General features: G+C 41.9%; 1 protein-coding gene across 2 annotated transcripts in view; it reads left to right on the top strand.

The window, feature by feature from the left end:
• Positions 1 to 15200, top strand: part of CARMIL1 (capping protein regulator and myosin 1 linker 1) — a 994750-nt gene that overhangs the window by 879370 nt on the left and 100180 nt on the right. For both annotated transcript variants that reach the window (XM_086965173.1, XM_086965172.1), the window contains exon 32: positions 7354 to 7460. In XM_086965173.1, the coding sequence (XP_086821299.1) occupies positions 7354 to 7460 (107 nt within the window). The remainder of the gene's footprint in view (positions 1 to 7353; positions 7461 to 15200) is intronic.

The following is a 15200-nucleotide window of genomic DNA, read 5'->3' as shown; positions in this document are numbered from 1 at the left end:
CATGTTTTCCCTGGACCCGAAACAAGCATCCTGGGACCGATTTCAGGCTAGCAGCACTCATCAGCCAGGCTAGATTGAATCCAGTGGCAAAGTGAGCAAGGGACCCACGTCTAGGCATACCTTGCCAACTTAGGACAAACAAAGCAAACACAAGGAGATGATGGACAGAGCGCTGAAACCTTTCAGACACTCACTCCCAGATCTGGGTTGCATCCATCATCGTTCTTTAGCTCACTTTGCCACTCCGGCTCAGACACAGCTATATGGAAATCAGTCTTGACTCTATACCCAATGGGAACAGTCCAGCCCAAACTGCCAAGCCATAACTTCCCTGGACCGGAAACAAGCCTCCTTGCACCGGTTTTGGGCTAACAGGAAATTACTGATCATGGCTGATGAGGGGTGAAACCCCGAAACCGGTCCTAGGATGCTTGGTTCCAGTCCAAGGAGGACCTGGCCTTTCAGTTCGGGCTGGACTGTTCCCATTAGGCACAGGGTCAACACTGATTTGCATATGGCTGGGTTCAAACTGGAATGGCATGGTGAACAAAACAAAGATGAATTTAGGCCCAGATCTCTATACTGGTGTGAATGTATGACATTGTTCTGCATTCTGACCGTCAATTGCTCTGTTTGCATTTGTCAACTCGAGTGGGACGGGTATGCCCAGACGTGGGTCTCGTGCTCTCCATGAAACTGGAGTCAAGTTATCCTGGCTGATGAGGGGTTAAACCCCGAAACCGGTGCTAGGATGCTTGCTTCCAGTCCAGGGAGGACCTGGCCTGGCAGTTCGGTCTGGACTGTTCCCATTGGGCACAGGGTCAAGACTTATTTGCATATGGCTGGGTTCAAACTTGAATGGCATGGTGAGCAAAAAAGCGATGAATTTAGGCCCAGATCTCTGTACTGGGGTGAATGTATGACATTGTTCTTCATTCTGTCCATCAATCGTTCTTTTTGCCGAATTTAAATGAGGCACCAGGTATAAATTGTGGACCCTCAGAGCAACTCTTCAGTACACTCCTGGAGCCTTATGATACTTTAGAAGGAGTGCCCAGCCACCAGTGGATGGCCCTGCTGCTACCAGAGGACTGCCTTCCTGCCTGAAGAACATCCTTTCTGCTTCAAGGAGAAGTAGACCACCTCCTTGAACCCAGGACCACCAGAAGTGACTGCAAGGTCTATTTGGCTGGACCTGTGTGAGCTACACGGACATAACAGGCTCCTGATGCCTTGAACCCTGCAACTGGCCTGTGCTGGAGTATTTGCTTACCCTCTCTCCCCCCACAAGAGTTTGCCCCCCAGTTCCTGGTTCCTTGGAAGTGGTGTTAATAGTATTGCTCCTTCCTAACCCTTAAACTTTGGACTTAAAAAATGTATAACAAAAAATTACCTGGAGAACCAACTGAAAACCGGGACCTATCTTCCAGCCAATCTGCCTGAGGTGCATCGCTGGCCAGCCTGGCTTCGCGGTAGATCCCACTACTCTCTTCTCCGCAACAGCAAATCCCTTTCAGTGGGTCCTCTAAGTGATGGTATTCAGCCTGCAGCTCTTTCCCGCTGGAGGTTTTCGATTTGCAAAAAGTTGTCTAATTTCGAAGGTAAAAAATGTCACTAAGCTCAACAGCGACCGGCTCCCCAGCATCAGCAACTAACTCTTTGGCCTCGAAATTCAGATTTTCCAGCTCTGAACTTTTTACCACCATTGTCGTCGGCTTCACTGAGACTTTGTCGAGCTGCTACCCAGTTATGATGACTACTTTCCAGACACAGCCTTCTGCCTTGCCCCACTAAACTCTAACATTTCCTGGACTTTTCTTCATAAATTATTCTAACTCCGAAGCTTAAGCTACGACCAGGCCCAATCCACCCCTTGTATCTCACCAGTGCTCCATCATGGTTGGCCCTAACTTTTGACTTTGTGCTGGTGTCGTGCGACCAGAAAGCCGCAGTTGGCACTTTGATCTTATAGAAACCAGATTTACCTAAAATTAAAAACATGTTTAACTCCGGTTCAACTGATTTTATTTTATTCCTTTTGGTGTCATTTTATTTATTAAACTTTACTTAATTTTTCTAAATTACTTAGGGATTTTTTCTGTTTTGTTTTTTCAGTTTATTACTATTGGTGGGCTGCATAAACACTTTACACATTGTCTTTAAGCTAAGCACGTCTACTTTTGTGCCAAGCTACCAGAGGGTTAAGTACAGGTTAATTTAATGACTATTCTGGTTCACCCTGCCAAGGAATGTGGTTGTTGCCTGAGAGGGGCTGCCCCCCCCCCCCTTAGCCCAAATACACAATTTCTTACAATGCCCCGTTATGTAATATGGTTTATGCCAGAGCTACATTTGCACCAGTGGTATCCTAAGAGGGTGTGCCATCATTTTCATGAAGATGCAGTCCCAATTAAATGAGAGAACCTTTTGCAACATTACTGACCCAAGAGCAGTGAAAACGAGACAGTCAGGGGTTGTGCTCACTGCGTCACATAAAGATGGTGCACAATGTACATGCTAAAGTTCTCCGTGTTAGTAAGGTTTGCGATGCCTGCAGGCAATTGCACCTAATTGCAGGCAAGGATTTACCCCCCCCCCCTGCTTTGAAACAGTGGCCGGATCACCACCTGCAGTGTCTTCAAACAGCCGGTCCACTTTTCACTAGTGGGCTGTTTACCACGCAGGCACGTGTTGGTGGCTGCACTCTGAATAGCACATTTACTGGAATAGGACACACTGTCTTTGTGTGCGCCTGGCTCTGCGACTTACTTACATAAAGGGGCTAGATTCAGTTTAGGGCCTAAGAGGTTGGAATCTACGAACATACAATAATACACAACACAATGCCTCTAGGACCATAGATTTAATAAATTATTCATGCTCGTGCATCCTACTTTTATCCACGACAAGTTCAATCAATGAACATGAAAACTTTCAGTTTTTTTAAAACACTTAGGGTAGATACACAACTATTCAGTCATTTTTCCAAAAGATTTTTTATTTATTCATCTATTTATCTTATTCCTTTGTTTTTTATAAAAGCAAATGTCCTTAAATTGCACAACAAAACTTAATTAAATTACTTTTCTTCATGCAACAAAAATAATTTTTGACCAATTGCAGAAAAAATTGTACAACACAATCAAACACAAATGCATTTTGTATATACAGTAAATATCACATTTAGACGTGTTGGTTCATAATCCTTCGTTATTTTATCCACCAGGGTACATCTAAATGGTACTCCTTGGTCAATCCTAATAAATGATCCTTAAAAGTGTATAGGCTCAGAGAGTAACTACAAAACTGTTCAGAGTTTATACCATTCAACTTTTTTTTGGCTAAACTATTCAAGTCCTTTTAGATACTTCTATTTCTTGTTGTCACTCTGAGTCCTATAAGAGTAGAAAAGTGAATTGTTTGGATGTGCCGATGCGTTTCGACCTTCGTGATGGGGACCAGGAGGATTTCGAAGAAGGTATACGTCAGGGCTGGGATTTTGTGATAGGATTATCGTGATCTATAATTTTTAAAGGGAAAAAATGAAGTGAAATGTAAATGTCCATCAGTACCTGCTTTAATACAATGGCGTTCTCCATTTTTTCAAATGGATATGACTGGCATACCTAAAGTGGTTGAAATGCAGTGGCTCAATATTCTCTGTTGCATCATGTACATCTTACATCTTGGGACAAACAGGATCTTTATCTCTAGAGGATTTTAAATAGCATGGGGTCACTTTTAGCTTGTTCAGGCATGGATAGCTCATTACTTTTTGGACTGTGTTGAATGTATACTGGAAAAAGGCTAGTCATCGTTTTAGGCGCATGCATTAAGTGTCAAGACCCAGCGTGTTCTTGAGTGTGCAGCTATCTAAATTAGTTTATACTGAGCTTCGTTCATGCGGTGGCATAAATCGTGTCCCTGTGGTTATGATTTCTTTTTGAGAGTGTCTTAGCATCACCCTCGTGTGATCATGTGGCATCCCGTGAATTTAATCGAGTGCCTCTCAAGTAATGTCGTGACTTGTGAATCTCCAGTGATTTGCCGGTAGCGCCCTCCTATGTGCTGGTAATGCCGAGTTTTAAATACCTTAACTTCTTCTCTGTGCCGTGATTTCTACGACGCTGTGGTGTGAAGATTGAATCTTCCTGCTTCTTCCTCGGGTGTCTCAGCTGCCTCGTCAGTTACGCATTGTTCGTGGCTCATTGGCTTACTATGTTCACTTTCCTCAGTCCGTCATTGGCTGGCTCAGTTTCCGTCACATCACACGTCATGTCGCTTGCCTTACTTCCTCCTCTGGCTTTTGCATACATGGTCCCATGTTTGTTGTTCCTGACTTCCTGTTGTAATGTCGTCTTGGCAACAAGCTTTATTTATGCACACAGTATCGCGCTTCATCTTTTCTTTCATTCTTCATTACCAGGATTGTTCATGATTTCTTTCAGTACACTGTTCGATTCATCACGTTGGTATTCCTCTTTGCACTAAGGTCCCGTGTTCATTTGCCTGACTTCCTGTTATGATGTGGTCATGGCAACAAACTTTATTTGTACACACAGTGATATGTGCCTCGTATTTCCTGTATGGTCATGGCAACAAACTTTATTTTTTACACACAGTGATATGTGCCTCGTATTTCCTGTATGGTCATGGCAACAAACTTTATTTGTACACACAGTAATTTGTGCCTCGTATTTCCTTTATGGTTTGGCTCCAGAGATTGTCCTAGTTTGTTGCAGTAGTCTGCTCGTTGCGGGGCGCTTGACATTTCTGTTGACAATGTCATCACAGCATCATATTACTTTTGTGCAGTTGATGGTTATCTTCAGCATTCTCTTTTTTCGAAACATTATTTTCATTCATTGAACGCGGGTCTTCATGCTTGTGTGATCCTCATTTCAAACAGGTATAGTTCATGCGTTTTATCACTGGTACCCGCTTCAGTTGGGGCTCCATTCTGTTCAGGGATTTGATTAGCCGACACACTTTCACTATTCTTCCTGATACATCTGTATCTGTTGGGAATTCATGTTGCAAATAATGCACTGCAAGATTTAAATCGCTTGTTTATAGCTTTCTTCATTGCAACCCACATTTAAGTATAGCTTCCTGCACCTATTATTTCTGGTTGTTTGTTTATCCAGATTGTCATACATTTATCAGAAGGACATCTCGTTATCCTCTCACAAGATCATGGGCCTAATTGTAGTGTGTTGGTTTAAGAATGTTCAATTGCATATTGCCAGCTCCAAGTGTTCACTGACTATATGCAGTGTAGGATCTCTCACAATTCGTTTAGGCCATTTTCCGTGGTCCCGAGTTTCAGAATCATCATTAAAGCATCATTAAAGCAGGTACTGATAGACATTTACATTTCACTTCATTTTTTCCCTTTAAACATTATAGATCACGATAATCCTATCACAAAATCCCAGCCCTGAGGAAGACCTTCTTCGAAATCCTCCTGGTCCCCATCATGAAGGTCGAAACGCGTCGGCACATCCACACAATTCACTTTTCTACTCTTATAGGACTCAGAGTAACAACAATAAATATAAGTATCAAACAGGACTTGAATAGATTAGCCAAAAAAAGTTGAATGGTCTAAACTCTGAACAGTTTTGTAGTTACTCTCTGAGCCTATACACTTTTAAGGTAGTAGGGTTGACCAAGGAGTACCATTTAGATGTACCCTGGTAGATAAAATAACGAAGGATTATGAACCAACACGCTTAAATGTGATATTTACTGAATATACGAAATGCATTTGTGTTTGATTGTGTTGTACAGTTTTTTCTGCAATTGATCACAAATTATTTTTGTTGCATGAAGAAAAGTAATTTAATTTTGTTTTGTTGTGCAATTTAAGGACATTTGCTTTTATAAAAAAAAAGGAATAAGATAAATAGATAAATATATAAAAAATCTTTTGGAAAAATGACTGAATAGTTGTGTATCTACTCTAAATGTTATTAAAAAACTGAAAGTTTTCATGTACATTGATTGAACTTGCCGTGGATAAAAGTAGGATGGACGAGCATGAATAATTTATTAAATCTATGGTCCTAGAGGTATTGTGTTATGTATTATTGGCTCTGCACATGATTCATAGTCAGTTTGTTTATTTATGTCTTTATTTCGATTTACAAAAAAAATCATAACAGACATCATACATTAATAAGCCATATAGCCTGGTACAGTACCATAATGACCGTATATGACCATCATTTCAGACTAGTTGAATACCTATTAAATTAAAAGTAAAAGAGAGATGCACAATTGTAGTGTAACCTCCAGCGTTAAGAAATAACTAAAATCACAAAGTGTTTTTTACATCCATCATAAAAACAGTAAGCAGCAATAAAAAGATACATTTGGTTTACCATAGGCTAGGACAAAGTAAAAAGATAAAAATAAGAAAATAAGAATAATGCAACAGCTACAACGACAGTAACAAACTGAATATTGAAGGTAAGAATTATGTTAGCCTCCCTTCAGTTTTTTCCGTCGGATGGCCCACAGCCAACTTAAAAATGTAGACACTGCTATAATAATGGGGGCATCTGTATTGGTTTTTAAGATCCTGAAGACCTCCATTGCTACTCTGAAGCCCATATTCTTGCAGATCGGTTTCCACCATTTGTGCCTGGGAGACCGATATACTGGGCAGAAAAAGAAAACTTGGCTTAGTGACTCCACCTCGGCTGGACACAAGGGACATTTATCATCAACAAGGGTGTGCCAATTTTTAGTGAACACTTTGATAGGGAGAGAACCCACCCTGAACTGGTGATACAGCTTTCTGTCATCTGGTCTTCATAGTCCTTTTCCAAACCTTTGGTGGTGGGTAGCTCAGGGGTGAAATGAAACTCGTCATTTTCTTTTTTTTTTTTACCACACAAAGATGGATAGAACAGCTGTAGTTTACTTTAAAATGTGTTTCCTTCTTAAAGGATCAGAGTCAGAATATCTGACTTGGAGCAGGCACAAACATCTACCAACAACCCATAGAGCTGATCAAAACAATTGCAGTTTCTCATTTTCAAGCTCTTGAGAACAGAAAGTAATTAATCTGCTGAGCAAGGTATCCACTCCCAATGCTGTTACTGGGGATTTTAACAGATGGAGCCTTGCCTAAAATCTATCATGGGGTAAACTTTGGAAGGTGGGGGACGCAAGAATTGTTCCCACAGAACACCTTCATAGCCTGTATTGTATTACGTAACATACCTTTACTGTTTGTAAAATGGTTGAATGATTTGATGAAGCCCAATATGCTCTGTTCTCGTCTTTCAGTTCATCAGCCAAGGAACTAACCATGTGTACAAAATACTTTTTTTTTCCTTTCAGCAAGTAGGTGCCGAAGCTCCAACAGAAGAACAGAATGGACTAATGGGGAGAGTTGACGAAGGAGTGGATGAATTTTTCACGAAGAAAGTGACAAAACTGGACTCAAAGTAAGTCTTGCTCGTTTTCAGAATAATTGTTTTTACCCAGTTCTTAGGTCTCGAGACATGCTGTAATCAGGGTTTCCGCCCATCTTTTTAATTGACTCCTGTTACTGTTCTTTGCAAATGGTAGCTTTTTATTGGTCAATAGGCTTAGTAGTCCCTCCTTAGTACTGCCTTTTCTCATGTGGTAACCTCTCATGAGGACTATCCCTCTCACATGTGATGTTACGCTGCATGTTTTATTTACAATCAGTAAACACTATTTTCTTAAAAGACTTTCTCTGACCTGCTGTTGCAGGCACAACACCTCGCCAGCAAATTAATGTTTTTTTTTTGCAGTGCAGAATTCCGTGCTTGCACTTTAACAATGGTGGCCGTGCCACTTTTCTTTTGTTGTGCGCAGCTCGCCCAACTCTATTTTTGAAACATTGTATGTATTTTTTCACAGCGCAGCACATCGGTAATCGCACCCACGTGTTTTCTTTTTAGAATACGCAGCTCGCAATGGCGCTCACGCGTCTTCTTTTTAAAAGCGCTGCTCGCCCGACTTGTACCGGTCATTAAACTTGTTCAATTACCCTCCCCCCAATTTTTGTTTTTTGCAATGTTGCATGCTTTAAGAATAGCTTCCACACGCCTTGCTTTTGTTCGGTGTATGCAAATGGGTGGGACTTAAAACACACGCTAGGACCCTGATCTCCATCAGGCCAATGCTGCCTTACAGCCCCTCTCCATGTCGATTCCAGAAAAACAATGAAGTGCGAGGCTCAGGATGGCCCTCGCACGCTATTCACCTGTTGGAGGTGCTTGGGGACAATGGTACAGTTTCTAAAGGGGCGCTAATCACAAACACACCAAACCTAATGACGATCCCAATGGCTAGCCATACAGGGTTGTTCGAATGTACACCAGGTTAGTAGTGTCATGCTTGTTTAAGTACACAGCAATTCCATATAATTGTATGCAAGCAACTTATTTTATATCCAAAATATTACTGCTTTCTTTTTCACAGGTGTAGTATATTCTTTGCAATAAGCATCTCGATGAGCACAAAATGTCAGTATTTTTGCAGCATATTTTTAGCCGATACCAGTATGTCGATGGCCACCTTCATGCCCTTGAGGGCTAGACTCAAATCTGCCACCATCACACAAACTCGCATTATTACGTGAGTGCACTACTTGTTTATATAGATCATGTCGACCAATTACTTGATTCCTTATTGTTTGTTCTTACAGACACGTATGCCGGTGTAGGTGTGCTCTGAAGGGTTGTCCATGAGGTTGTCTATCGACCCACCATGTCCAAAAGATAAAAGGGGTGTTGTATTGAACTTTAAGAATTCCCTTTAGTTGAGTTTCCAAGTGTGGCTACACCATTGTGACCTTAGCCAAAGCTGTGTGAGGGTGGAGTATTTTCAGTGTTTTCTTCATAATGTATTCAGTGGGGTCCATGTCCTTTACTCCTGCTACTAACCCATATAGTTGTGTCACTTTGTCTGATTTTTGGCTCCTGAGTTGGTGATTCGCATAATCCTATAATCCTAGAGGTAGGGGTTTAGTTTCCTGTCTAGGTGGTTGGAACTTTGAAGTCTCTCTGAGTCAGAACTGTCCCAGTAATGACGGCCGGACTGGGAACCGAAACCGACCCTGGCAAAGAGCTCAGCAGCACCTACGCGTGATATTGAAAAGCTTTGTGCCACTTTTGTTGCAGGGGGCTGATATTGCATCTTCCGGTAACAAAAACGGCCCCCCAGGGGTCTAAAACTGGCCTCCACCCTGGCGGCCCACCGGGGAAATGCCTGGTGCCCGCTACAGCCAGTCCAGCCTTGCCAATGATTTATCTTGCCCTGTATCTCCCGATTGATTCGATTAATAACATGATGTATTTTTCTTGTGCAGAAGATATTAACTATGTTTTTTTTTAAACCACAGGTGTAGCACAAGGGTATAAATCTCTGCAGTAAGCTACTGTTAATTGAAACGGAGTATGGCAATGCTAGTGAAAATGAAACCTGCTGCTTGACACCTTTATTCATATAACACTACATTCACACGTTTATTATTATAGGTGAAAGATCAATATCTATTGCATTATAAATTGCATGTTGCATACAATCACTATATATCAATGCTTTAAATGAGCAGGTACTGAGTACCCCCACTTCTTTATTTTCCGAGGGCACGTACCTACACTTCTCAGCATAGGTGCAATGCTTTTAATTGGAGAGTACCAGCACTTACCAGAAGCAAGAAAGTACTCTAGTATAGGGAGCCAGCACTTCTATTTTTCCATTTCAAGCACTGCTCTACATAGCAAAACGACTGGTCCCATTAGTGTAGTGTATGCTTTAACCCATTTAATTCTTGTTCTGGTGTTTATCGCATATGCATGTGAAAATTAGCATTGCACAAACCTCATATATAAATATGCCAACTGTGTTAGTTTTGAAGTTCTATCAGTACCCGATCGAAAGAAAGGTGAAAGGCTGTCATCGGAGCCAGAATGTGAAATTTTGATATGCAAGTCACAATAGATATCTTCGAAATAGGTAACTTACAAAACCAAGATGAATTTACATATTGCTTTTCTGTCCACTTGTTATTTCTTTCTGCCTGTCATTTTTGTTAGCTTTGCTTTCTGTAACTTATTTTACGTAAATGCACTTCAATATCCTTAAAATGCTTACAAATTAAAGTCCTACTGTGAAGGCAAACTGGTACAGCAGTGTGACGGGAGCCGTAATGAGTATGCTGTTTATTTCTGTTAATTTTCATATTTTTCTGTTCTGTATACAACAAACGTTAGTATCAGACCGCAGTGACAAAGTCTAGTTCACTTTAAATAACCCAGGCATGAGAAATTATCGCCTACATAGATTCTCAACACCACTTAATATTATCCACATAATTCCACTCCGCAAATCCACACCACACCAAAGTACTCCACACCACACAATTCCACAACTAACCATCGCAATCCAACACACATAATTCCACTACAAACCACATACATAACACATCCATACACTCCATAACACATGGGTAAAAGACAGTCATTTACAGCGCTAATAGCTCTAACTCAGGCAAATGCGAGACCTATTGCATTTCCAATGCTTGTTAGTAATTGTTAGTCCTGGCACCATTGGCGTGGGTCTCCCTTCCATTTTTGCTTTTGCCTCATGTATTTTTGCTGGTGTTAGATGCTTTGGGCACTGTGCCACTGCTATCCAGTTCCACAGTGCAAGTGCTCCCTATTGTAAATTGATGTACAAATCAATGAACTAATGTTGGGCTATTTGGTTTACTTGTCAGACCCTAGTCTAGTGCACTGAGTGTGCCCAGGGCGTGTAAATCTAAGAGCTGCTGGTGGGCCTGCAGCACTGGTTGTGCCACCCACAGAAGCAGCCTTGTAAAATGTGTCTAAGGTCTGCCATTGCAGAGCCTGCGTGCAGTATGGCACTGTCATACAGTCTGGGCAAGTGCACCCACTTGCCAGTCCCTAAACCTTCCCTTTTCTTCATATCAGTCACCCCTACGGTAGGCCCAAGGGCAGGGTGCATTGTAAGTTTAAGGTAGGACAAGCCCTGGTGTGTGGGGCATGTCCTAATAGTGAATTACAGCCATTTTTCGTTTTTCACTATTGCAAGGCTACCTGTTCTCCATAGGCCAGAATGGGCTGTTAGATTTATTACATTTTATAATCCTAATTGTCTCAGAGAACATGGTAGAAATTCGAGTTTAGTCCCATCTACTGAAGAGGTACGCCAGGGCTGTATTCTGGCTTCTTTCTTGTTTTTAGTCTACACAAATGGGTTGGAAAATTATTTGTTGGAAAACTGCTCAGATTTCCCTAAAGTAAATGGCAAACGGATACCTATGCTATCCTACGCGGACGATACCGTGTTAATGACCCTTACTGCAAATAGCATGCAAGCTTGTTTAAACGCATTTAATGATTTCATGTCAGACTTGGACCTTAGGGTCAACTTCACAAAGTCCTTTGCGATGGTTTGTGGCCCGAAAGGGACAAAAACTCGCAGGTATGTAGTAAATAATGTGACCATCGAAAAAGTTGATAATTTTAATTATCTGGGAAATTTATTTAATAGAACTCTGAGTTGGGACCCTTTAATATCAGCACATGTGCAGAAGACAACTCGATCTATAGAGGCCCTTTTTCGTTTTACGTTTTTCCAGCAAGTTTGGCCAAAAATCGATTGCTGAATTAAAGACCCTGTATAAAGCCAAATGCGTGCCGGTTGCAACATATGGGGCGGGGGTGTGGGGTATACATAAATGCAGCAAGATCCAAATTATGGAAAATAAGTTCCTAAAGAGTCTTTCAATCCCATCCGGTTCATCAAATATTTTTTGTCATTCAGAGATGGGTATAGAATTTGTGAGTAACATCATTCAAGTTTCCCCTTTACTTTTATGGGGGAAAATTTGGCAGTCTGAAGATTTACAACTTTCAAAAGAAATCTTACAAGACTGCACTAAACTTGAACATGCCATGCAGATCCCATGGCTGCTATATGTGAGGGAAACTTTCCATAAGATTGGCCTGGGACATATTTATGAAAACCCAGAATCTATTCAGACGGATATAAAGTCGACAATTAAAAATGCTTATCGTATAATCCTGGGCATGCTAAAAGATATTGAACAAACATCATACAATAGGGTAAATTGCAGCATCAGTTTTATTTATCCTTCACTATGCACACCCAATGGCGCTTTTATTTGACAAGATTTTGTTTAAATACATTGCATTTTTTGTTCGCATTTCCGAAATAAGGGGGTTGGTGTGAGAGGCTACCCCCTTGTCCTTGTAATAATAAGGTTTCACAATGCACCCTGCATCTTGTTCTTGTTTGTACTTTGTATAAGGAACCAAGAAATCGGTTTATTAAACCTGTTTTGCTGGATATTTGACCATGTGATTACAGGGAGGGATATGAGTATTTGATGTCATTGTACACTGCAGCTATATGCAGTGCTGTGCTTAGCTTTATTAGGCTAGCACTCACTATTAGAAGACGATATTGAGCAGTATTAATGGAAACCCTGCATGCCTATTTTGATAACTAAAGCAGCAGATGATTTTGTCTACAAATGTAGTAGTTAATTTTGATTGTTAAACTTTGCAGAGCTAATGTGTTGTACTTACTCCCTGCTGTTTAATAGCACAAGCACTTTTTCATTTTAATTGTGTATGGCCTTCTCTTTCCTTTGATTGACTGTAACATTTTAATATGGAATTTCGATAATTCTGTGTAAACTTGATTTTTAAAAATTGTATACTTATATGATTCTGTTGATGAATCGAAATAAAGTTTAATGAACTGAACTGAACTGAGTATAGTATGCCTCAACTCAGAATAATAAAATACATCTTTTAGTGAAGTTTATATATATATATATATTCTGTGTTTGCCCATTCCACTTTTAGAAAGTAGGTATTTGCTTGTCTAACCATTCAATTCTGCCTCTGCTAGGTTGTGTATTCCTATGTCTGATTTTGTGAGTGACAGGGCTGGGGAATTCCAGGAGACAGGCTGAGTCACCCAGTGGTGAATAGAGAGATCTGCATCTAGATGGGAGGGATGAGCTGCACCTGAACCTTGAATAGGGCTGTGCCTGCCTTCCACAATGCTGGCTCCACCCCCTGGGGAGCGGCTGATGTCTCTGCCCTGCACACTGAAAGAAGAGAAGGAGTCCTGTAAACAAAGTGCTCCAGGACTGTACTTGCCTTCCACAATGTTGGCTCCACCTCTTGTGGGGCGTCTGACGTGCCTGCCCTGCACTGTGAAAGGAAAGGAGAAGTCTGATAAACAAAGTGCTTCAGAACTGGTTTGGACTGGGCAAAGGCCCCTCTCCCCTCAGAGAACAAAGGATTTTGGGGTATAAATATTGGGACTCTGATCCCAAAAAATTAGATCACTTTGAACTACAAGAAGAAACCTTTACTAAGGAGAGGAACCTGAAGAAACTGAGGAGAGACTATTCCCAAGCTGAAGTGCTGCTTGGGGGATTGGCCTGCAGTGGTTGCCTTACTGCCAATGGAAGGAGAAAGGAACTTTGTGTACTTTGCTTGCAACTTGTGAAGGATCTCCAAGGGCTTGGAAAAGAGCTTGCCTCCTGCTGAAGTCTCAGGGACAACAGACTTCAACCCCCAGCTCCCCAGAGTTCTTGTGGAAGTGCCTGCTGCTGGTTTGGGCCTTCTGAGGGACTGCGTGTCGCAAGGAGCTGGAAGCGCGACTCAACGAGAAGAAGCGTTTCACCATCGCTGTGCCTGCCGTCGCAACTCCGAAGGAGGGTGTCGCCGCTGGAACTGTCGCACTGCACCGCATCGGAGAGAAGCGTGCTGCAACGAAGAGGAATCTTGTCGCGGTCGCTGCTGCTGCCGTCGCAACTCCGAAGGAGGGTGTCGCCGCTGTAGTTGTCGCACTGCACGAATCAGGAGAAGAATCTCGCAACGAGTTCGGAACGTGTCGCCGCCGCTGTGCCTGCCGTCGCTACTCCGAAGGTGGGTGTCGCGGCTGGAACTGTCGCATTGCATCGCATTGACCAAGAGCACCTCGCATCCCCGAGAACCGCGCCGCCGTCGGAGCTGCTGCTCTCGCATCTTGGATGTCGCCACTGTAGTTGTCGCATCGAGCGGAAGCTTAACGCATCCTGGGAGAAGAGCGTCGCTGCTGGAGCTGTTGCCGTCGCATCGTAAGGGTGTCACCGCTGCAGTACACGCATTGAACCGAGAACTTCTCGCATCCCCGAGAAGCGTGTCCTATCTGGAAGATCTTCACATCTTTATTTCTTTGTATCTGAACTTTGCCGCATTTCCCATCGTTGCGACATTGCTTGTCGTGGAAGCGCAACGCAACCTAAGGTATATTGACGCAGAGTGTCGTATCTAAGAACTGAACTGAATTAAGCTTAAATCTACCATTTTACAGTAATCATAGTGTGTATTTTTGTTGTTTACGGTCTTGTGGTAACTCTATATAAAGTCTACTTATTTTTTATATAAAACCTGTGTGGTGTCCATTTTTAGTGTTGTCACTGGATTACTGTATGTGGTCACAACTGCTTAACTTACAACGCCTCTGAAATAAGCCTTGACTGCTCATGCCACACAACCTAGAGGGTGAGCAGGGGTTATTTTAGGAGTGTAATCCCCTTATCCTGACTAGAGGAGAGGGTCCCTATTTGTCACAAGTACCTACCTGTGCCAACTAGAGACCCCCAAATCTAACAGTAATGTATGCTACAAATGTAACAGTCATGTTCCTTAGAGAGAATACTTTGTTCGTGTGGAAATAAATATAATGTAATGTGCGAAACCGAAATAAATGATTTTGCACTACTTTGAATAAGACATTTGTATTCATTTGTACATATTCCTTGGTATGTCTTCCGGACCAGTAGGTTAGCCTAGAGCTGGGAGGCCCCTGGGTATCCATGCGCTCTACAAATTCCCCTTCATTTCATTTCATATTATTTCAAAACCCTCACACAATTTGTTGCTTTTACCTGAAAATTAGAGATACAGGCATTTTGAGGCATAAGAACCAGTGTGCTTAATTTGTAAAATATTAAGTGCCAGGGCTCTGACCAGGAGACCACTGCAGCTTGCACCACTCACCCCCCTTGTCATTGCTGCCAAAACAACTACTAACCATCTCTCTCTTTCATTTAAATGTGACAGTTCAGATTATTCCAGGTCCCCAATGCTAAAGAAATA

The sequence above is a fragment of the Lissotriton vulgaris genome, chromosome 4_1 (genome assembly GCF_964263255.1).
Source record: "Lissotriton vulgaris chromosome 4_1, aLisVul1.2, whole genome shotgun sequence".
Lineage (NCBI taxonomy): Eukaryota > Metazoa > Chordata > Amphibia > Caudata > Salamandridae > Lissotriton > Lissotriton vulgaris.
Note: the sequence above shows the minus strand (reverse complement) of the source record. Positions and strands in the feature narration are given on the sequence as shown.